Source organism: Motacilla alba, chromosome 1, assembly GCF_015832195.1.
Source record: "Motacilla alba alba isolate MOTALB_02 chromosome 1, Motacilla_alba_V1.0_pri, whole genome shotgun sequence".
NCBI lineage: Eukaryota > Metazoa > Chordata > Aves > Passeriformes > Motacillidae > Motacilla > Motacilla alba.
This window is the reverse complement of record NC_052016.1, coordinates 52,573,704-52,598,226: the sequence shown is the minus strand read 5'-3', so window position 1 is coordinate 52,598,226 and position 24,523 is coordinate 52,573,704. Positions and strand designations below refer to the sequence as shown.

At 37.3% G+C, this 24,523-nt stretch overlaps 1 protein-coding gene across 6 annotated transcripts in view; it reads left to right on the top strand.

Annotated features, from left to right (window-relative positions):
* PSPC1 (paraspeckle component 1) overlaps nucleotides 1-24,470 on the top strand; it is a 58,234-nt gene extending 33,764 nt beyond the window's left edge. Inside the window, exons 9-14 of one of the 6 annotated variants that reach the window (XM_038157433.1) lie at nucleotides 1,268-16,145; nucleotides 16,669-16,922; nucleotides 19,735-19,839; nucleotides 22,577-22,732; nucleotides 22,948-23,118; nucleotides 23,864-24,470. In XM_038157433.1, the coding sequence (XP_038013361.1) occupies nucleotides 1,268-1,453 (186 nt within the window). In that variant the 3' untranslated portion in view covers nucleotides 1,454-16,145; nucleotides 16,669-16,922; nucleotides 19,735-19,839; ... (1 more) ...; nucleotides 22,948-23,118; nucleotides 23,864-24,470. Of the gene's footprint in view, nucleotides 1-1,267; nucleotides 16,923-19,734; nucleotides 19,840-22,576; nucleotides 22,733-22,854; nucleotides 23,119-23,860 lie in introns of all 6 variants that reach the window. The other 5 variants (XM_038157458.1, XM_038157417.1, XM_038157441.1 and 2 more) reach the window with 5 other exon arrangements.
* The last annotated feature ends 53 nt before the right edge of the window (nucleotides 24,471-24,523 follow it).

The window sequence follows — 24,523 nt, the reverse complement described above, 5'->3', positions numbered from 1 at the left end:
TCAGTAGTAGTAGATCATTATGCAGCTCTTAAAATAACCATTCTCATACACAGTGTTACACTTGAAATAATGCACATATATACAACCATGATCTAGGCTGCATGTACTTTTATCTATATAGATAAGATGCTGGGGTTGTAGTTATGTATGCATATATATATGAATTAGCAGCCTCCAGAGCTGCTGAGCTCTACTACTGTTACTGAAGTTAGGCTTTCAGAAGAATTCCTTTTTGATTTATATAAATAAAGTACTGGTCTTAAATGTCCTTATTGAACTTTGAATACCTGGGGAATTGATGTAGAACTCTGTACAGAAGGAATTTCTTCTGAAAGTGTAACTGTCATTAACTGGTGAATGATGAGTTATTTCCACATGTGATTGTACCACGTATCTGTGCTTTTAATGGTTTAAATTTCTCCATGTGGGGTTGTTTTTAAACACTTAAATACTGAACTCTAAGTGCTCAGATGGATATTTTTTTTACTTAGAAATTAAGCAAATAAATCTGTATAAGTATATATACCCTTATTAATATTAAGCATAGAGCCAAGGAATGTAAATATGGAATATTAATTGGATTTTTATCTCACACTGATATTTCAGAAGGAGCCTTAGTTACATACAGAGTTTTTTATAAACTAGGAATAGTCCAAAATTATGAATTTTGTCACTAGTGTAGTTTTGTTTAGGCAGAATTTCAGAATTTTAAAAGCCTTAACTAAAGATCTCTTAAGTGCCATACAAGAGGCTAACTCCAGGTAGCCTGGACTTGAAATATGTATATGTATTTGGGTATAGAAGTCTTAAGGCTATTAAAAGAGTAAGTGCAGTGTCTAGAAATACAAAAACTGATTTCCTCCCCTCCTAGTTTGACAATGTTTCTGTCTAATTTATTGAAGGGAGAAGCTTTGTAGTTGGTATGTAAGGCACAGTAAGGCTCAGATATAAAACTGTTTGCTGTCTCCTCTGCTACATAAAGAACATGTATTGCTTCAGATGTGCCTATAAGGATGAAGTTACATTCAGCACCAGAGTCGGTCTTAAGTATTGTTTTTAATTTTTAATTTACTTTACAAAGTTGGAGCATAACATTAGCACTCTTTAATTTCCAGCTCTTTTTCCATAATAACTAATTGAATTGCTCCTTTCTTCCTTCTATGTGTGATCCTGATTCTGCTGGACTATCTGCTGAACTCCATGACAACATCACTTGTGGTTTTTGTTGTAACTCACATTTGGCATGTTCCAAATGGACTTGTACTAGCATAATGAGAGATTCCCTCAAGGAGGCCCATCCCAGATGGGTTCACCTCTGGTTAGTAGAACGGGCTCTGAAACTCCTCAGCCGCCAATGAGTGGTGTAGGTGCCGTGAGTGGTGGACCTGGTGGCTTTGGTAGAGGAAACCCAGGGGGCAACTTTGAAGGACCTAACAAGCGTCGCAGATACTAAACCTTAATTCATTCCTTACTGTTTTAGAAATTCCAGTAAAATTATACAGTGATATGCCTTTATAATTTTAGCTGTTATCTGGAAACGGTTCTATTGTTATTGTAGTCTTTAAAACAGTTTCTTTTGTAAAACTTTTTTTGTATTCAGTCATAGGCTTTGTAGTATAGAGCAGAAATGATGCGGATCATTATGTAAGGCAATGTGTTTGTGACTCTAGCAAAATGCAATGTGTGACTATGCTGTAAAACGTGCAGTTATCTGATTACAATAAAACAAAAATCACTGGAAAGGATTTTGGGAATGTTATTACTAATACTGAGTAAGAATAATTTTATGCTTAATTATAAGTGGCATATTTTTTATTTTTACATAGTTTCTACTATGTGTCAAGAAAGTTGCATTCTTAATAGTGTTTAGCTGAACTGCATGGTGCAGTACATACTATGGAAAACTTAAAACACAACTGCTTTTGTTTTGAATTTCGAAGAGCATAAAATTTTATACAAACTGTTCTCAAAGATGCTGTGTCCTTGCATCTTAATCCACCATTGCAAACTTAGTCACAGTAGGCTTATCAACAGAGGTTATCTGTCCGACAAACTATTAGAAAATTTAATTTGGGGAGGGAAAAAAGCAACTTCGGAAAGGAATCTCTATGTATGCTTTATTCATAACAGTATGAGTGAATTTATCTAACCATATTTATAGAGGAGAAAATTGGTTGTGACATCTGTGTGTTCTGCTGACAGTTGAAGTATCTCCCATTGCAAGGAAGGAGACATTTCTGCACGCTGGTCGAAAGCTTTCCTCTCTGTTTGCACATCATAATTAATAAGTATACATTTTACCTAGTGGTTGGTTTGAATAAAAATATGTCTGTTATCAGTGAGTAACTGTTTAATTTGGAAGCAAATATAAATGTTCACTTATAGTTGAGTAACACGCATTTGGAAGGATTGCACATAAATATTCTTCAGAGAGGTTTTACAGAACAAGGAATCTGGAAAATCCCATTTACAGCACAACTCAGGGTTGATTTGCTGATTGAGCTTTAAGATAAAACTGGTAGTAAAGCTATTAGGAACCTTATTATGATTTGGTTTTGTCAGTCTTGGAAGATGATGGAAAAGACCTATTGGTTCTATTCCTGTAATGGCAAATAAGTAGGGATATTGGTTGGTTACTATTACTCTTTTTCCTGTGCAAAATAGTTGTAAAATAGTACTGATCCTTTTTATCAGTTCATGTACGTTTTCAGAGGTAGACATAACTAAATTTTTTTTGCACTAATTGTGCTGCTATATTGGTTAAAAACTGATTTGAAATAACCTGGTGCCCTAATAACATCCAGATGGTATATACATAGCTCAGCATGGGATGCAAACAGCAGAGAGGGCTTGTGTGTTACTTGTTAATGTGGCGGTGATTGGCTTGGTGGATTGAATTTTGAGCAAGTGATTAACAAGAAAACTGCAATATTGCTGGCATGTTGGAAATACACTGTTACTTAAATTGCCTGTGTGATATGGCTTAAGATACTGTTTCCTTACAATTCAGGAGTTATAACTGAGTATGTAGGTTCTCACTTGTGACATCTGTACCTGCTAAGCATTTTTCTTTATATTGTCTTTAATGTTGCCATTTTTTGCTTGACTTAACACATGCCACACTTTGCAATACAATACTGAGTTACCTTTAGTCTGGAATACTCTTTCGTCTTGGTATATGTATCACATTATAGCACTCATTCTTAAAGTAAACCTCAACCAAACTGCAAATGGTTTTCCTTTACACACTGGTCCTAAACCTCAAGATTTGGGAAAACTACTGTTTTTTGACTGCTGTAGACTAGTGCTTGCATATGGCAACTAGTTAAGCTCTCTGCTCTAGTGTCCTTTATGCAGTTGAAAATGCAGTTTACATTGGTATCTAGTAAAGTGTCTAAATAAGAGATTACTTTTTTCCTAATATTTTCTGCCCTTGTACATTAATTTTTTTTTTGGGGATTGAGGAAGTATTGGTGTGAATTGATAGTTCTCAACTGTAAAGCTGTACAGGGAACATGTTTTAAGTACAAATTAAACTGGATTCAAAAGGTTGGTTCATTTTCTTCAAAGGAAAAGGCTGTGTTGTGCAGGCCTTTTAGCTAGCTCCTGTATATTTCTTTAGCTATGTAAACCCTCCTCCTTATAATATCTGGGTGTGTTTCAGACGAACATTAAATCTACTGAATCTACAGAAGTCTTTAATACTTTCTGTGCCAGCTTCATGCTGTCTTAAGTGCATGTTTGTTGCACTGTGGTTTTGGTAGCAAGTGGAGATATGTGTGTATTTGAAAGTTATTTTAGGTTTTATTGAACATTAGTGATTGTCATTCCACAGTTGTGACCTGCCCTTCCTGTAAACCTCTGACTTGGATGGCTCTGCTGCATGGTAGCAGTGGATTTGTCAGCTGTCCTTACTGCAGAAAATAATTTAATCTATTTTTAAATGTCTGTGAACCAAGTCCTAACAAATAAATACTGAAATGTATTTTTGGGCAGATTGTAAGGAGTTAATGAGGAATGCCTTTTGTAGCTGATGACATGCTGCTGGGTTCAGCTCTTAAAAGTTTTCTTTGGGCTGCTTGGCTTAACTCTAAAGGCAGTGCTTCTCATTTTGCCAAATGTGGTAGTAACTGATCCTAGCTATACAATAAACATCTAATTTTATTGAAAAAGGAATGGTCCCAAATTGTTTCTTTAAAATGTGTAGATGTGGCCAACCAGTGTTTTTGCATGAAGGTTCTGCCCTTCTGCTAAAGCGAATAATTTTTCTTGATCCTCATCTGGTGGAGCAGTTTATAATTTTTCTGTATACACAAGTACTCAAGTTTTTAACTACATTTGCACTGTTTGACTGGAAAGTACAGTGAAGTCCTGACACACTGCTATATGCTATGCTAAAACAAGTGGGCTTGGAATATATGTGAATCTGCCAACTACAGTGCAATTACTTTTTGAGCTTTTACATTATTCTGAAGTTTCATATTCCTCAACTACCTAATTTTCCAGTGAGATACAGTTTTGGTACTTAAAGATAACAAAGCTTTACTACTCCATTTAAGTTATACATTGTTCTGACCAATGTGCTCATTAAATAAAGCATGTTGATATCTTGAAAAAATTTGTGGTAACATTAATATACTTTACTGTATTAATTTCCTAAGAAAACCACAAACTACTGTGGATTACCCAGAAAGAAAATTCCTGATGTGCAGTTGTTTTATCTGTTGTCTATGGTTTTTTTATGCAGTTGTGCATAAAGATATAATAAGCTGGGAGATTTTTACTAGAACAAAATTTAAAATAGTTGGCAAGAAGACAGTATGAATTAAATAATTAATTTTAAGCATAAGCCAGTAGGATTTTATGGAATTCATAGGAGCATTCTGATATAAGGTACGCTGCCATATTCACCAAATTAATTTCCCTCTTTTCCACTCTTGATTTCAGATATAGAATAATTTGTAATTACAAATACTTTGAAAGGTACTACAAACACAGTGACAGTTATGAACTATGTCTTGCTAAACAAGTTGCAATCTCCCTTGAGATAACTTGGCTCAGAAATGCTGAAATAAGCAATCTAAAGGTAGATTCTCAAATGAAAACCAAAACCTTGTAGGCCTTTTTGAAGGGAGAAAATATGCTTAGAGGTCAGATTCAGCAATTAATGGGTGTGCTCTGGTGGCATGTAGTTCATTTTACTTAAGTGTATTGCAGAAACAAATTTTTTTGAGTACTTCCTAATTTATCTATCTTTTATAAGACGTTGGACCGTGATTTTTCCCTTCCTAAGTCAAACTAAAGCATAATTGAACTACTAAATTAGCACGGAATGCAGGATAGCAACTAGAGTCAGTTTATGTTGGACCACAGATGTGAATGGGGTTCTAAATCCTGTTCCCGAGACTTGAGATGTTTCATATCCATGGGTAGTTTTAGAGTCTGCATGCAGCATCTTTTCTTGGCTTGTGCTTGTGGCCAGGAGTGGGGGACTTCAGAGAGCACATACTTCCAATGCAATCTATTTGTCTTCTCGGGAGCCCTCAAATTATTAATATGGCACTGTGCTGTTATTAAGATGCTCATCTTGGAGTTCGGTGCTTTCCAGGGGCTCCTAACTCACTCCTAGCATGAAAGAATATTGGTCCAAACTTTCCTGGCTCATCAGTGTAAGGAGGGAGTGAGTGTGGCCTATGAGAAATGCAAATCCAATACTTCAGATTATTGGATATTCAGGGCTAGTTTGGTGACAAATGTCGAACTGCAGTAACCTGAAAGCATTTACTTTCTTAAAAATTCACTTACTGAAATGTAAGAACTTAGTAACGCTAAAAGGATTGACTAAAAACTTGGAATACCTAATGTCAGGTAGAATTTTTCCCATTTGATTTTTTTCCCATTTGATTGTTTTTATGTTACCTTTTGTTACCTTTCCAGATATACTGTAAAGTATTTTTAGCAATCTCACCAGTTTAGTGTGTTTTGTTGATGGTTTTCAGTGCTTTCCCATAAAGTATTTTAAAAATTGTAGCTATAGGCATTTCAGATGTGTTTTCACAGTAATTCGTGAAATACTGAAGCTAGTTATAAACTTGTCTAAAATGTTGCTTGTAGAATAAGTAAACTGAATATGAAATTTTTATGAAAACAGTACTTTTTTGCGTTTTTAAATGCATGGAAACAAACCCTCAATGTGTTCATTTTCAGTGGGATAGATTTTAATAGGTCTTTTCCATCTTGAACTTCCTTAAGATACTCTGAAAGTTAATATAATTGAAATTTGGAGGCATCCTTATTAATGACCTCAGCCTGACTCTTAAAAGCATTGCGAGAAGTTTCTTCTGTTTGGAGCAGCAGCCCTTTTTTCCTAATTGAAGGAGCTATTCGGAAAACCATTCAGAGATATAAGCACAGCCTGCTTACTTAAAAAAAACCCTCTGCTCTAATGTAAAGATTGTTGTACGCACAAATCACATTGAAAGAAAAAAAGCAACTTTGTAAATGTGGGTAAAAACTCAAGTGAATTTGTGTGTGATCCCTTGAGTGGAGAATAAAATGCCCATAATAAGAGGTATGAGATTCAAAAGGAACTGGACTGTGTTACTACATACACATGTGGATAAAGTTTTTCCATTTGTTTGGGTAAATGATTTGTCTAGAGCTTCCATTGTTCCTAGATTTACTAGTGTGCTTTTATGTCTCAATTTCTGTAGAGTAAAGCATAGCTGTATAATTTGATTGAATTTACATGCTAACTGTATGTGGGACGTTAAGTGCTTGACTTGAAAGAATTGCAGTGAGAATAAAGATACTGTTCTTGACTTTAAGTAAAAACTGTGTAGATCCTTGAACAGGAATAAGTGTGGAGGGTCCTGTATGTAAATTGAACAAAAAAATGGGAGAGGGGGAATAAAGTAACATAATAAAAGTGAGAAAAGTGTGATTTAATTTCATATTTACAGCAGATTCACAGAAATAACTTTAAGTCTTGTTCTACATGAAAACCACAAAGCAACTAATTTTTAATAGAAGAGGTGGAAATACCAGTTACATTAATGTCTTGGATTTTTGGAACTGAATTTAGCTTTGTGCGGATGGCCAAAGAATAGCAAAAAAACTGAAATGAAGTAATGTTTTAAAAATATTTTTAAACTCTTGGGTTGTGTAGTGGGATCACTGCAGTTGGATATATCTCTTTTATGTTGTTTTTATGAAGTTAATATGTAGGACTTCATTTTGTGGCTGAATACAGTAACTGTATACAGTGTACACACACCATGTAAGTATGTAATAGCTGATTTTAAGGTTGTTAGCCTCTCATCAAACTAGTGAGAATTCAGTCTTAAACCAGAGTGCATCATAGACAGAGAAGCACCAAACAGAAGACCATGGTAAAGGAAAATGAAATAGTACATATCTATTAGTAGTAATGGGATGAGATTAAGGTATTTTCGTTAATTTTTTGCCTTAATTCACTGTAATCAATTTTTTGTGTGTGACAGGGAAACTAGTTTTATTATTAGTTAAAGAAAGAAAGAAAAAAAATCCCCAACAAAACACCTCTCCCAAAGAAATCCCCAAACCCTAAATACTTCAGTGTACAACCCAACCCCAAGCAAAATGTGTTTTCCCACTTTAAATAAGAATGTATACTTAAGCAAGGTAGAAGAGAAAATAAATCTAAAATGATGTAAAAACCAGAAGGGTTTACTGTAATTCTTTTTGCATCTGTTAGCTCTTGATGTTCTGGTCATTTTAAAGTGTTGTTTTTTTGGTTTTTTTTTTTAAAGAGTTCCATTACTGTTCATTATTTGTTATAAAAGGATTTATTCAACTAAATTTATTTATTGTTACTAATTTTCCAATATTTTTATATAGTGTAAAATTGCATGAAAAAACACTGTATAAACCAGCTATTGCAATACTGTAGAATGCAGTCTTTGAACTGCTAGCTGAATTGATCTTCCAGGCTGCTTACAAATGTTTTAAATATGTTTGCTAATGAAAATTTGAGATATTTGCGTGCATATTTAAAATAATCCAGTACATGCCTTGCTGCAGATACGAATAGCCTTTTGCCCTCCTTGCTGCTCCTTGGTCCTGCTCTCTCTCTCTGTGTTCCCAGGCAGGAGACACAGGTAAAGGCAGGTAAAGGAGACTCTCTGAGAATTAATGATTCTGCTCATTTCCGTGTGGAAGGAAAGAAGAGCAAGAAGGGGCAGTAGAGCAAGACTCTTCATACATAGGGTAATTTGTGCTGCAGACACAGAAGGTAGTTCAATAAATGTTCTCATTAAGTGAGTTTAGAAGAAATGCATAACCTAGAACAAATGGGTAAGAAGTGTGTTAAGGGGTTTAGATGTCTGAATAACATGATTATGGTTTACATTCTTGGTAATAGTTGGGCCAAGAGGGCAAGTATTTCAAGTGGTGAAAAAAAATGTCCACTAAAATGTTCAGCCAAATTTTGTATGAGCTTGATCTGTCTGTTCACTTTCTGCAGTTACCAAGAAGGTTACATGCAAGCCAGTAAAAAAAATGGAAAATAGTGTTCTTCGTGATTTCTCCAGGAGAGATGATATACACAGTTGCTTTAAAAAGAAGCAAGACTATTCATATGTACTTTTTCTTGGAAGAAAATATAAAAACTGCTATTACAAAGATGGGAAAAACAGTCTTTTAAAATGCTAACTTTCTTCATTCTTTGACATGATAGCACTGTGTTGTTCCATATATTATGTTCTGCTTTTAAGGGTGAGAGCATGTGAAAGGTAAGCCACAGATGCAGTTTTAACTTCAAATAAAAAGCTTTTCCCAGAAGACACACCTGTAATAATGAAACAGTAGTTCATCTTCAGTTTTGTTTAGGCATGGAACATTGTGTTTCTAGAATTTAGCATTGTACCAGTTCCACATCTGACATTTTCAGAACCAGAGCTGTGCCAAATCCCACAAATAAAGTTCTTGCCTTAGTTTGTGAAGCGTGCATTTACTGCAATTCAAAAACTGAATGTTCAAGAGTTTTGAAAGAAAATGTATGGAAGAATTGTCATCTGTTGAATTGCTGGTTTAAAAGTGAAAATTGTCAACTTGGCAGCAGGGATGTCTGTACTTCTAAAATTATTTTAGGCTATGTGTCAGTTTATTATTGACATGTTAAACTTTGTGTAGTTCTTGTAATACCACTTAATGCATGTTTGACGTTTTTCTTGCATCACACTTGTGTAGTTTCATATATTATTCACACTGATGAATACAACTGTCTGTAGATGGGGGGGGTACCAGAGCATTTGTTTAGTATTATGCAACTTGTTTAGGAGGATTTGTCATTGACAAGCTTGTTTTCTGTCTTGTGTTTACTCTAGATGTTCTGAACAACGTACACTTTTTCTACTTTATATAGGGAAAAAGTAGCAAGTAATGAAAAAGTAGTTATTAGGAAAGTAAATGGAAGTCCTGAATGCTTCTTACTGTTTCTAAAATGATAGCTGCCTCAGGAGAATAAAATCACTTGGTATTCTTTCTGCATTATTATTCTAGACTTCTCCCTGCTTACAGCACACTTAAGGATCATTATTCAAGGTTACAAACGAAACGTTTAATTTCTGTCTGATTTTAATCCTAACTGTATTTACAAGGCAGTAAATTAAACACAAATGTTTCGATGTTTGCTCTGAATAGTACTCTTAACTCCCCAAGTTGTATTAAACATAAGGAAAAATAATTTGTTTGAGTTTCATAGTTTTTAAATACTGAATTAGCCAGTCCCCTGGGGATGCAGTGGGGGTGGAGGAAGCACAGATTTGTGGAGAAGTCATACTCTTGTTTTCAGTTGCATTATGTTCCTGGGCATGCGTTTTTTACTCTTTACATTGGGCTCATTTGTTACAAAGATTTAATAAGATACATCATTAGTGGTATTTCATCCAGGTATAAGTTCGTTGCTACATTGTAAAAATAGAATTAGTTAGTTTAGGCACATTTACTTTACTGGACATCATGGCATGTAGCATAAATATCAGAAATAGGGTAATTCAAGTGTTGGTAGTTACTGGTGATATGTTGTTGTGCCTTTAAGCCTGGTTGGATAAAAGATGATACATATTGAGCATAACGATGTCTTAAAACTACGTGCCCAGAACCTTGATGCTGAACTTGCATTTCTGCTTTATTGCTGTGGTAATCACAAAAATACTCACAGGTTTGAAAGTTTTCATCTAGATATATAGAGGTGGGTAAAGATTGATTATTGTATGTTTCTTGGTTTTGAGGTCTTGTGTGGGAAAACTGGTATTGTAGAATCTTCTTTTTATTATTACTTAAAAATCTCCTGTTTATTTTAAACTGTCTTGTATATTTAAAACTGTCTAGTGTAAAGGAAGCCAAATGATGTATCTTGAAAGAATGTGGGAAAATTATTTCACCGGAGGTCTTACTTGAGTTCTGAATCATTTACTGGTTCGACACTGAGGACATGGTGTCTTAACTCTAACCTTACACTACAATTATACTGAAAATTGTGCAAGCTTCTGCCAAACTTTAGAAGTGGTGTGAGGATGTAAGGTAATATACTGACTGTAGGATTGGGCCAAATTATTGATATTTAATGCTTGTCACCAGCCCGCTCTGATTATCCTAATCCATTCCTTTTAGGATTTTTTTTCCTTTTCTGTACTCTAGGTTTTCTTTTGTTGTAAAAGGCTTTATGTTTTCCTGATGATATGGAAGAGATGAGCTGTATGAAACTTTATTTGGGGGTTCTAACACTAAACTTGATGGAAATGGTTTAAAGCGAGGGAAATATGTCAGATGCACAGTAAAACCCAGTTCTTTCTATGATTACAGGTTGTTACATACCTCTTCATATGTGTTTTGTTAGTATATATCATGAATGTATTCTTAACCTGTTGTGCCTTTAAGAAGGATTTATGTCTCTTTCTGAAGGGGGCAAAAAATTTTGTTCTGGATTAATTTCATATCATCATTTCTCTTTTGTGTAATTGCACAATAATGAAGTGACAGAGAGTACATGAGAACTTAATAGATAGTTACTCTTTCTGAACTCACAGATGTGTGCAAATACTAATACAGAAAAGTAAAAGTAGATAAGCGCTCTTCATGGATTTACAGATGGGGGAATAGTATTGTGGAAGAGCAGGAAAATGTGGCTTTATCTCATCTTTCACTTTGCCGCTTTTAATAATTGGGGAACTACCATAGAATTAAAAACCCCAAATACGACTCTTACAAACTTCATCTAAAATTCGTAAATGTTTCAGAGTTCTGCAATAAACAAAAACTAATTCAGTGTAAACATTCAAATAAAATACATGCTTTAATGGAAAAACTAATTCTGAAAGCCTGTGTATTATTAAGATAAGAAGAGTAATGTTATTGGGGAGTTAGGTGTATTTTCTCGTATCTTTACTTTTTAACTACATGACCTTAAAGGAAAGGAGGTGAAATTAATGACATGCAGGGAAAGGCTAAATATACAAGACAAAATTTCCTGGGAAAGGACTGAAGTTCAAATATGTGGAACTTAAGTACCAGTGATTCCAGTAGAGTACTTCTGTCACGAGTTTAGAGAACTCCTGCTTAGAAATAGGTGCCGCCAAATCTGGTCCTGCTCTTATGGCAGGAAAATGTCATCTTTGCCTTGATTGTGACAAACCAATAATAGGATTATCAGGATTTAAGTTTATGAAGAACATAGTTATCTTGCTACAGTGATAAATTTGAATGGCTGAAGAATCAGCATCTTAGGTAAGTTTGTCTGCTGAGTTGGTATATGTACAGCTGCATGATTGTCACAGTCTTCCCAGGACTTGGAATATGGTAGTGCCTTTGGTTGTTTCAGCAGATGCTTCATGTGCCTCAGTTGATAAAGTTCATTTATGGCTGCACAGATGCTTTTCAATGTCATCTTTTCTGCTTAGCAAATTCTCTCAGGTAGTGACAGCTACCTCAGTTGTGGGTTGAGAGTGGTGCTGTCATGGGATGCTTGAATCAGCATTTGCTCCCATCAGCTGCACTCAGCTTAGTTTATACCCGTTCAGTCATTACAGTTCACTTCCAAATATTACTTTTCATTAATGAAAGTTGTGTTCTCAATGAGGTATTGATCTGAGCAAGTTTGAGTAGACACTTAAGAAAATATAGAAAATGCAAACTAGTTACATTTGTACTGTTAATAAGACAAATTCCTTTAATAATTCCAGGTGTGTTAAAGAAAATTAATCACTTGGATGGTTCTAATTCCCTAAGTTTGTAATAAAGATACTTGGATTTTGTTTCACCTCCATTTTCTGAGGTTCATCTTTAAACTGTTTGGACATCTGCATCTATTTTAGCTTTCACAGCTTGATGTAAACTAGAGTCCTTCACACTTTATGGATAAATATACCCTGTCAGGACATACTCATCAGTCAGATGCTGATCAGATACAAGATTTTGCAGAGTCCAGAATGAAAGTAAGTGTAAAAGTTTTTAAGTAAGATGGAAGTAAAGTTACGAGTAGACCAGAACAAGATTGAGCAGAATAGGAGAGCAAACTGCTTTGAAGGTGGTCTGTAAAAAGTAGTGCGAAAGAATCTGATTATAAGTACATGTTCTGTTAATCTTTCAAAGAAATGGATGCACCAGGATGCAGAACTTCAGTTTGAAATGCAGACTTCTTTGGAGGAGCTGCTGCTTGCTTAAGTGGAGTTTCTTTTTCAAGACGTTGCAAGTAATGTTTGTAATGTATTAGCATGGATGTTTTTTACTTGTGTACATCAAAAGTCACAAACAGGTAACTGAAGTAACAGCTTTTATGTTTTTGTCTCTGTGTGTAACCATTTTCTCATTAATGTGTTGATATTTGCAAACTTGGCACCCAAGATAATTTTGATAGCTTGTTTGTAAATTAGTATTTTTAATGTCAGAATTATAGTGCAAGCTTGCATCTTGAAATCTGAATGAGCTATGATGAAAAACGGTGCCAGCAATCAATCTCTTTGATTAAAAAAATCTTTTGTTTTGAATATGATGCCAAGTTACTGCCTTTGTATATAAGATGATACCAAAAAGGAGTTCCTCACTTCTCACACTGTGGTCTTGGCCTAGTCCTGTGCAAAGGAGTGTCATCACTGAGGCCTTTACTTTGCTCTCAGTTGGAGAAAATGGTAACCAGCTGGGGTGACTCTATGGGGGGTATATGGTGGAATGGTTAATAGTATTCCTTACACTCACTAAGATGCCTGATCTGTTATTCAGACTTGAAATTATTTCTAATATAGTGCTTTTCAGTCCTCTTTGCCACAGGTTAGTAGGTATTCGCTTTGCTCTACATATGACAGCTGAGCTTAATGCTTTTAAAAAATGTTTGATATTAACTTAGAAAGCTATTTCACTTTGGGTAGGAAGAATAGCTTTTATCTTGCAGGTTTTAGTGACTTCTACTAAAATAAGCAGTGCTGTACTTAGAATTTACAGCATTCTATGGTACTATAAAGCTGAAATAAATCCTGATAGTGCAGTATCAGGAATATGCCCAGTTGTGCAGGGAAAGGACAAAGAGCTGAGTTTGAGTCCCAGCTTGCCAGACAGAGAGTAGCAAATAGAGAAATGGTTCCTTTATTCAACGTTGCTTTGTGAGTTTTTTCAGAAACAGGTAAGTCTCTGTCAGTATACCAGTATGGGGTAGAAGATTCGCAGGATACCCTGCAGTTTATGAATGCTGTTTGTTGTCTTTGTCTTGAAATACAGATTCCATTTCCGGTGTATTTCAAATCTAATGTAAGATTTTCTGTTTTCTACCTAATATGATTTTATTATGGTGGAAGCCAGAAGTTGATATTCTGCATTTGTTATAGAGTAATCTGTGATGAAAGTTGTCATCCAGTAGAGTTAGTACAGGAAGGAAATTACTTAATTGCACAAAAAATCACAGATCTTTTGACAGGACCAGAGGCAACGGGTACACACGGAAACACAGGGGGTTACTTCTGAGCATCAGGAAACATTTTTACTGTGAGGGGTGACCAAGCACTGGCACAGGCTACCCAGAGAGGTTGCGGAGTCTCCATTCTTGGAGATGCCACAAGCCGTCTGGATGTGGTTGGTCCTGGGCACTGGCTCTAGGTGGCCCTGCCTGAGCCGAGGAGTTGGACCAGATGATCTCTAGAGATCCCTTCTGACATTAACATGTCCATGATTCTGCCACTGAAGCACAATTTTGAATTTATTAAACTTTATATGAATGAATTAACAGTTAAACCCTATTACATGTTTAGGTATTTGAATCCTTAAATACTAGGTTTCATTTCAATGTGGCTGTATGTACTGGGTAGTATTGTCAAATTTTACTTTTTCAAATGAAGCGTGTCAAAGATGAAAGCTCTTGGAGTGCATAAGTTGTTGTTAATAAAGACTGTGTGACCACGTCTTGCCCTGCCCTTCCCCCAGCACAGTCTTACAGCTTCAGAGATTTTAGCCCCACAAAGATAATCAGTTCTGCTGTCATTATTTTGGAAGAGGAAGTTAGGACACTGGCCTAACTTGGCACCTGCTGCAAAAATGACAGGTAAGGAACCTTACAGGAGGGAATGGGGAGCGTTGTGTGAAGTTCTGTAAAGTAGAATTGCAAACACTTCAGAAGCTGTGTATTAGTGAGTTTCACAATTCCTTTGGAATACTGGGTTGTTATTTTTTAATTAGAGAAAATTGGACTATGCACAGTATAGGAAGTTTTATGTGAAACTAGATTCCCCCTTAGGTTTTGGAAGATAGAAAATGTCCTCAAACTAGTGAGGTCATCACTACTATATAAAAGCTTATGCTGATTTTCTGTAGTCTTAAAACTAAGATATGAGAAAACTGTCTCTTAGGTTTGCATATGCACATTTTTGGTACTTAAAAACAATTTAATTTTTTTTAAATAAAAAAATGCATCTTAATAGAAGTATGTCTATTTAAACATCCCTGAAATCTTAGTGGTTCTCTTAACTCCTTGCATAAATTTATATTTGTTTGCATTGTGTGTAGCACAATGGTATCCTGGCTTCTGTTAAAGTAGTAGAGCTGTACTGATCCTACTTAACTCTGTGCTAGCTGTGCTGGTTTAACGATACTTGTTTACAGCAGACTTTTCTAAATCTGTATGTGTGATAGGTGACCTCAGAGTTTCCAGAACCTGGCAGAACTATCTCATGAAATTTTAACTGTAGCTTCCAGTGCCAAGTGCAGCATTTTCAGATGCTTTTCATCTGTCAGGTTTCTTAAGTTTCCTTTGTGAAGTCACATCTATACATCATTATTTCTAGGTGAAAGAGATTATGAGGGTTAAAGGTTATTCTCTTGTTCCTTCAACAGTTTTGTACTTTTTAGCTGTTCATGATAAAGTATCACAAAATGCTCAGATCTTCATATTTGTGTAACCTGTCATGTGAGTTCTGAATGGAGAAAATAACACCATTACTTGGACATTTTTACAAGTTGCTCAGCATAAACATAGTCATTGAAAGTAAAAATCTAAAATTGAAAGATATTTCTGCTGCTTCAATGACAACATTTGTAAAATTATGAAAATCAGTGATGAGCCAGCTATTCTGGTGCTGCAGGTTCCTCAACTTGAAATGGGAGTGTCATAGAGGGGAGGGGGCTGTATTTAAAAATACAGGATTTAGTTGCTGTTTCATACAGGATTATCTTAATGACTTGGACTACTGTTTCACAATGCACAAAATTTTGCAAAAAATATAATGTGTGTGTATATATATGAAAAACCCACTTGATGCTATTGTGTCTTGCATCTAGGAATGTAATGACTTGCAAATGAACAATTTTATTAATTTTACAAAGTGCTTACAAATTTTAGTATCTTTGAATTCAGACCTTGCTGGAGCTGTACACATGAAAACTTCTGTGTCTTCTGTTTAAATGCTTTCAGACATGCTCATCATTCCTTAAATACTGAAGAAATCATCTAATTTCTATATGGTGAAGATCTGCAATCCAAACAAAACTGAAACAAGTGTCCCTTGATCGCAGATTGTCACTGGCATGTGTTCATTACCTGGCCACTAGTAACTGCCACCATTTGTTCTTTTTTGAAATCTGATCCCAGAAGAGGAATATTACTGCATTCACATTCCTCATTCTGTGTAAGATGCTAACTTCAGGTACCCTACACCTTGTAACTTGAAAGTTGTGAAATGGATGTAAAATATTTTTAATGATCTTGCAAAGGAAATTGAATGCCTGGTTGGCTTAGGTCAAGTAGTATTTTCCCTTTTGTTTCTAGGAACTTAATTCTTCCTTTGAGCTCCATTTTGGTATTTTTTTTCCCCTTAAATGCTTGCTTGCCTCTACTTCTCTGCAAGTATATGCACTTATTAAGAGAATTTGACAAACACAGGTTTTGAAAAATTGTGCTGCAGTTAGTCTCCTATAATCCCTGGCTGCTATGCAGTGATGCCAGGTAACAATTGCTTTAGTCTCTAATGGTTTTATTGTCCTCAGCAGGGACTACTCATAATTATAAGATGAGCGGGTTTGGCCAGGCTAAAGTTAAAACTAAGAGAAGAATGAGGAGGATAAGATTGTCTGACCATTTAAGAATATCTAGCACTGTATCTTCTGCTAGTATGTCAGCAGCCAACATTGTTATCTGTTACCTTTTGATAGGTAAGCCTGAACAAATGCAAACATGAACACAGCTCTGCGGATCATCTCGGGTTCCCTTTGGAAACCCCAAATAAGTGACCACAAGGGATTGTGTGTTTTCCTGACAACAGCTCGGCATTGGAGTTCTTCTTTCTGTGTGCTGGATAGTGGTTCTGCTACTCTCAAAATCATACCTGTGCCCGCTGGTGCAAAATGTCATATGGTCACTTCAGTGGAAGTCAGAATTTACCTGTGCTGCTCTTGTGTGTTGCTAGGTAATTTTAAAAGTAGACCTAAAATACAGGGGGAAACTTAGGGGGGTTTTGTTACTCTTAGTTATAGTAGCCACCAAAAATCCTATTAATTAAAAAAAATGAAAACCAAAAAAAAACCTGAACCAAATCACAAAACCTGTTTTGTCAGTCAAGCTGGCAAAGCTGCCACACATCTGTGTGCAAGGTAAATGTGCAGTGTCCTTTGGTGTTGTAGTGTCACAGCTGTTCCTGCTCTGAATTAGCACCAGCAGCCTGGAGCTTGTCCTGCACAGCCAGTCTCTGCTGCAGGTATCCTGCTAAGCTGAGTATGCATCACTTGAGACAGCTGCACTTAGGAGTTGGTTTTCAATTATTCTTCATAATGGCACAGTATATGCACAGTATCTCTCCATTTGTGTGTGATGCCTCTCTTATCTCCAGGCATGTTTATCATGCTGTTAGCCTTTTAGACTAGTTCATATTCATTTTGCTTACCATTTTCCTTTGAGCTTTAATTTAAAGAAGAGGTTTATCATATGAATGAAAATTCACTCTCTTACTGAAAACAACTTTCTCTTGTGTTCCAGCTCACTCCTAGAAATCACTTTTTTCATCACTGGCTGCTTGGATGCATTCAGCTCTAGCAAAGTAATTACTGCTAATCATAAACAGTAGAGTTTGTATAGGCTTATATAGGGTAGAGAGGTTGGAATGATCTTAGAACAGGAAGAATTGTGAATAAATCGTGCAGAGGCACATTCCTAGTAGAAACTATACACATTTTAACACTCCCAGCAGTCTTACTACGTGGTTTTAGAGCCTGTAATCAAAAATAGGAAATATTTATTTGGCTACAACTTTGTCAGTAATATCTACGGGTTGCCAAAAATATGTCTCACCGCTTTCTCTTCAGTAAATCTGGGTGGCCAAGAAAGAGAAAGTAATATTCAATGTCAGTTACAGAAACTGGAGAGACTGTGTTAGACCTTGATGCTTTAGCTTTCTTGATGGGGGAAAAAAGGGAGAAAATAATTATTGGGGTTTTTTTTCATAATAAAATATAGACTGAAAACTGTGTAGTTTTTAATTTTAGCCTTCCTGTTAGATAGCTACATTAATTGCACCATGTCGAGGTAATGTCTCAGGACACTAACACTTGTCCATATGACAGTTCCTGCCAGCTCCCTATGACTGGCAGTTTACCACTACAGCTATTACTGCATTTGACTTGCTAAATTATTGTAGTATCAACACAGTTAGAAAGGGTTAGTGGGCTGTGCTCTGTCATTTGTGCTTTGGGAAGAAAGTATCTGTCTTGCTTAATGTCTGGTACAGAATAGATAACTGAATTTTGAAATCTAATAGATAGCAAGCTTCACTATGACGTGGGAGGGGAGACAAAAAGGAACCAAATGGGAGAATTGATTTAATTGGACTCAGACATTAAATCATGCCATCTTTAAAATGGTATTTTTTCTAAGCTGCAAGTCTCAGCCTGTTTTCAGCTGTGTCTAATGAGGTAAATGTTACCTTTATTGTAAACGTTTGTGGTTGTGTGTTGTAATTTACACACTTGTCACTTCTTGAATTGCTTTTTGGGACTGCTCCTAAAGTGAAGCTAACCTGAAAGGTGCAACCTGCGTGTGGCTTTCCAAAGGAATTCTTTCTGTAATAAATGCTTTGCAGGGTGTGCTAAGTTTTATGATCATCAAAACAGGACCTCAAGTTGTTGGAAAATCATTTCAACAAGTCTTTACTTGAGAGTACGGGGAGTTCTTCACCCCTTTGTGCTGTTATGAGGACCTTTCTAGGCAGTCTTCTCTGTAGACATTTCCTTAGGGCTCTTAGGCTCTGCAACATGTTTCTGTGCCTGAGTAAGGGATTATGCTAAACCTGTCAAACATTGCAGTGCTCACATCTTACTTAAAGTCTGAGGCATTAATGGAGAAGAGGTGATTTTAATTCTGGGAGGAAGGAATGTGTCTACAGTGAGAGCTGTTTTGAAGCCTCAGTGGCTGGGGCATGGAGCTGTTGAATTTTAAACACTTTGGATAGGTGTTTTGCATGTGTACTCTATGAGAAGACACTGTGCAAGGTGGATACCACTTACTGCAAATACAAGCCAATCAATTGCAGAAGTTGTAAAATTATGGAAGTCCTAAACTTTTGCATCAATTTCTAATGCTTGCAGTATTAAACTGTATTTTAATGGTCATTATTTGCAGTTCTGTTGTGAGATGGTTTTTTACTCCAGCTCAGTTCAGGTATATTCTTTTGATAGATAACTTTGCCCCTAATTAATAATGTCTGTACAACAACACGCTGCAGAAAGATGAGGAGAGCTGTTAGTTCTCAAGTGTCACTAATGACTCAGTGTTATGTGCAGGGATTCTGATCATTTAAGTGGCACTAATATTAGAAGGATGAAAGACACTTTTGCCATGTGCCTTGGCAGGCCTAGAATGTCTACAGTGTCTTCTGTCACATGAAATACATATGTTTTAAAAAACCTCTAAAGGGAAATGACTTGGGGCTCTTTGCATAAGAACTGCAGTTAATCTACTCCAAGCAGAAATATGAAAATCTAGGAACTTGGTAATGTTCTTGGAACAGCTGTTGTTTAACTGCTGAGGTAGTAAAAAAATTAAATAAAATCTGTGGAGAAACAACTAAGTGGTAAGAATGGGTAGAGAATAAATGGATTTTTTTTCTGGTAATGGGAAGTTTTATTATGGTTTATTACACCATATATAATGGGTTTTTGAAAAGAGAAGCTACTGTGTTTTCCCTTTGCTTGAAATGTCAGTTATTTACTGTCTCTTTATTTTTTTAGGTTACTTTTATAATCTTAAAAATGCAGATGAAGACTGGCTTGTGCAGAATCCTTCTGCTATCTTATGCAGACAAAAGGGAATCCTAAACCAGGGTTTAGTTCAAGGTACGTATTAAGATATATGGCTTTATCCAGCAGTTAATGAAATCAGTACCGCACTTTTTGTTCAGATTTGTGATTTGATGTAGTTCTTCTACACTTCAACTTATACTTGATTTCAGATAATGTAAGTCCTGGCATAATTCCTGCCATGTGTTATGTTTTTAAAGGACTTCAGGCATATGCACACAGCCTCTACTAGTCAGCTCAAGCTCTGGCCAGCCATCTAAACCCCACATTAGTGGAGTTTGCCACATTAATAGTGCCATATTAATATGCTGCCATGTCTGAGCTGCTGGATGTTACTGATATATTGCACTCAACTCCTAATTGTACAACCAACACAGTAGTTACTGATTCTGAACAGTCTTTGGCATAGAGGGCTGTGGTCTGGAAGGTGGTGTCCATGCACTCTGGGAGGCCTGGGGCAGTTTGATTTGTGTGCACACAGGTGGGTAGTGCCATCTGCCCTGACTGTGGACAGCATTTCAATGGGGCTGACAGATAGCAGTGTTTTAAAGGGAGTTCTACGTGGCTAAGTTCAATAGTTCTGGTAGTTCCAAAATAGCAGTTATTTCTATAAAGTAAAAGTAAATTTAAACACTGGTTGGATTTGACCAAGATGTGCAAGTTCTACTGGTAAAGCAAGAGAGACTTGTGTTAATTCTTTTGTGTTTGTTTGGCTTAGCAAAAGGACTGAGAGCTGTCTCTGTAGTTGTGTTAACAGTAAATAAGAGAACTGGAAATATAAAGGACCAGAACAATTTATCTGTTTTGTAATCACATGTAAAAGGTGTCCCTGTCCATGGCAGAGGTTCAGACCAGATGATCATCTCCCTCCATGTGCTGGCAACTTTGTTTGTAAAGCAGGATGCCATTTGGATGCCTTTGTGGCCAGGTTGAGCTCTTTCCGCAGGGTGGTTCTTGGACTTGGTGTTCACCACGGCCACTGTGTCCTTACCTGCGAAGGGGTACTCCAGCCAGCTGGCCTCCAGCCTGTCCTGGTGTCTGATATTTTTTCTCCCCAGGTGCAGGATTTGGCATTTCCTTCTGTTGAATTTCATGAGAGCCCATTTTTCCAGCCTTTGGCTCATTGGATGGTGGCATGACACTATGGCATTAGCAGCCACTCCTCTCAGCTTGTGTCACCTGCAGACTTGCTGAGGACATGCTGTCCCATCAACCAGGGTAGAAATTAACATGCTGAAAAGGACTGGCTTCAGTACAGGGATACTCTGCTATTCACTCACAACCTTCTAAGCCTGTTTGTTCAGCCATTTTTTAGTCTACCTCATGGTCCATCGAGGCTATCAGTAGTCTGTCAGCATCATGACAGGTCAAAATGATTATTGGAGATACTATGGCAGTGTCAAAAGATTTCCTAAGCCAAGGCAAACAAATCCACTGCTCTCCCCATGTCCACTGAACAGGTTGCCTCACCAGAGAGGCTCTCCAGTTGGGATCCTTAAGAATTTGTAAATTACCTCATTGTAAATCCATGCTGACTGCTGCTACTTACCTTCTTGCCCTTCTTGGTCTGGAAATGTTTTGTGGGGTTTTTTTTTTGGAGTAGTTGTTCCATCACCTTCCAAGGGCCTGTAGTTCCCCGGGTCCTCTTTCCTGCCATTCTTGAAGACTGGAGTGACTTTTGCTTTCCCCTGGTCCTTGCACACCTCTCCCAGTTCCCACACTCTGTCAGCAATGCAGAGTGGCTTTGCAAGGCCAGCAGCCAGCTCCTTCAGCACTCATGAGAGCATCCTAGCAAACTCAGCACGTGTGACTTGTCCAGTTTCTGTTCCCTAACCTGGACCCTGTCATGTTCTTGGTACTGGGAAGGGCACTGACGAGGTGGGAAAGTTGTTGCACACCTCTTTTTGTGGTTCTGCTTTTGCTCTTTACTAAGGAGTCCCATTATTTTCTAGTTGTAGTAAAATCACAGTATAAAAATTATCACACAACAATTCACAGTATAAACCAAACTACTGAAATAAGCAAGCTACAAGCATTTACTCACAAAAATCTAAAAAAGACAAGCAGCTAAAGCTCTTTGTCAGAGAAGTAGAACAGAAAATGCCTATTTTTTTCAGAGTTTGATTCAAATGTTTTTTGGGTTTTGTTTTTTTTTTTTTTACCCAGAGGGCATTTTGTCTTGACCATGTAGCCATTGGAATTCAGTCTTATTTGTCACTACGTATGAGAGTGCTGCTGTGCATGAGAGCCATTTGGGAACCTCAGTGTTTGGCAGGTTTCCCATGCATCTCAGAATTTTTTTATCAGCTTACAGTTTCCTTCCTGTGGAGGGAAAAAAGGGTGGTCAAGGTTCTTTGGAAATACAAGCGTTCCTTTTACTGGCTAAATAACAACTCCTTGTCTCAATGAAGTGCTCAGAACCTTTCTTCCTCTTCCCCCATTCCTCACATGTGCATAGGCCTCAGATTGCAGTATGAACCTGGCTGACCAAGTATAATGAACTGTGATTTACACACTGATATACACCAAGTATAATGAGTTTGTGTTAAGTAATATGCCAGGCTGCCTGCTCCTGGGCTTCCTGAACAGAGGGAGCTCCAGCTGCCTTGGCGGGGGCAGGGCTGTCTGAAAAATTGCTGGCATTTCTTAGCTCTTTATCCAACTGTATTTGCTGATGTGTTGCTCTGTTATTTGCCATTTAAGTACTCTACTTTGATGATAAAAGCACACTTGCAAGGAAGTTATCACTCAAGTGTCTCTTGTAACTCCTCAGCCGGAACCATACTTCCTGGAAGTATCTGTCTCCATTGAATGCATCAGGTTTCAAGGAAAGCCGCTGGTGGCTGCCCCACCCTCAGAACTGAGGCTGTTACATTGTGATGATGTGCAAAATGCTGCTCTGCACCTTGGAGTTACAAGGACCACCAGGGTGAGAATATAATCGTGTTGTCACTTGTTAAAACTCCTGTAATGGTATGTACTCAGTTTTCAGTTTGTTAGTACTATTTTTGTGCTTAATGCATGAATGTTTTTTTTTCTTGTATCTCTCAGTGCTCTTGGGCAGACAAATAATCACACCTGGCTGAAGGTAGGAGAAGGACAAACTGATCATTCTCAGTTAAGCTGCTTTCTCTCTGCTTGTAGGCAGGGCAGACCTGTGAGACCTGAGGGAAAGGGCTGTTTGAAATGACAAAAAAGAACACACACAGCCTGGAGGTAGTGTGTCCCCCACCAATGCCTCAGCTTAGAAAAGACATGAGAAGAACGTGAATACATCTGCCTGTGAGCTCCAAGTCCCCTTCCTACATGAAGGAGGTAAGTTACAGCTTTTGTGATGTTACCATCTTCAGACTCTGGCAGAGGTGGTGCCAGTCCAGCATTTCATAGTAAAGCTGATGTTGGCCTACTTTGATGTGTAACTGAGGTACTGATGCCCTTTTCATCTAGACTGCACTCGAAGCAGATTTTCCTTCTAGAAACAGCAGTGTTAAGGGAAATGGGTGTAACTAAAAGGATTAAAGTTTGTATGTTCTACAAGAATAATAAGAGTAAATGATACATTAAATGACTGCTCCTTGGTTTATCTGATTGCTGTTGGACTTTTAAAAGCCTTTTAAAAAGTAAGAAAATATTTTCAAGCCCTACAATGTACGACAAAAAATAGGAAAGTGGTGGGGTTTAAAGAAAAAGCAGTAATGTTGATTGTGTTTATGCTGCGGTAGTTTAGAAGAATACGAAAGTATTCATTACCTAGAGAAAAATGGCATGAGCCAGTGACAGCTGAAAAGAACTGGAAGGAAATGTTAATTATAGGGGAATTACAGCTGCAGTAAGCTGTCTGCGCTGTTGAGCAGGAAGTTATGCTACAAATGCCTGCTGTCTTAATGTAGCTCAATAAAAAGATGAAAAAACATGAAGAATGAAAAATTAATTCTATGTGATATGATTTGAACATTGGCCTGTAACATACCATGAGGGTTTTTTTTCAAATTTCTATAGCTATTGTAAATGTGTTTAAAATTAGTAACAGGATGTTTATTTTTTTATTTCCTGAAAGCAGCAATGCAGTGGACATAAATTGAAGACTTCACCAGAACCTCACGCAGTTAAATCCTGCAGTGGGAACTGAACTAAGCTGATGCAGTTGTAGATCCTGGTGGCAAAGCAGCTTTGCAGAGGCTGATGTGGGGTCCTGAGGGACAAGTGAAGATGAAGGTGTCCACCCCCACGATAGGCTCCATTAGAAGATCGTGGCTGAGCAGGGGCCAGAAAAGCAATCTCTCTGTTGAGCACTTCTGAGATGGCAGCTGAAACACTGTGCCCAGTTTAGAGCTCTTGAAGACAAGAAGATGTGGGAACAAACCCCATGGAAGCCACTGGGCACTCAGAAGGCTGTGGAGCACAGGAGCCATGAGGCCAGGCAGCAGGGGTTTTTCCAGCCGGAGAACAGGAGGTGGGGATGGTTAAGAGATCCTGTTAATCTGGCTGTGTAAGACAAGTGCGTAGAGAAGATGGAGCCAGGCTCATGGCAGTGGTGCGCAGTACAGTGGCAGTTTTGTACCATTGTTTCAGTGCATGGAAGTGTTGCACCATACCACTAATAAAAACAGTGCAAGGCAGTACTGTGTGGCTGTACTTACCTGGACTACCTGCACTGTGGAACCATTGGGGGAGCTTCCTGGTAATCATTTGGTTTCAGGAAAGGTGGATGCAGGGGACC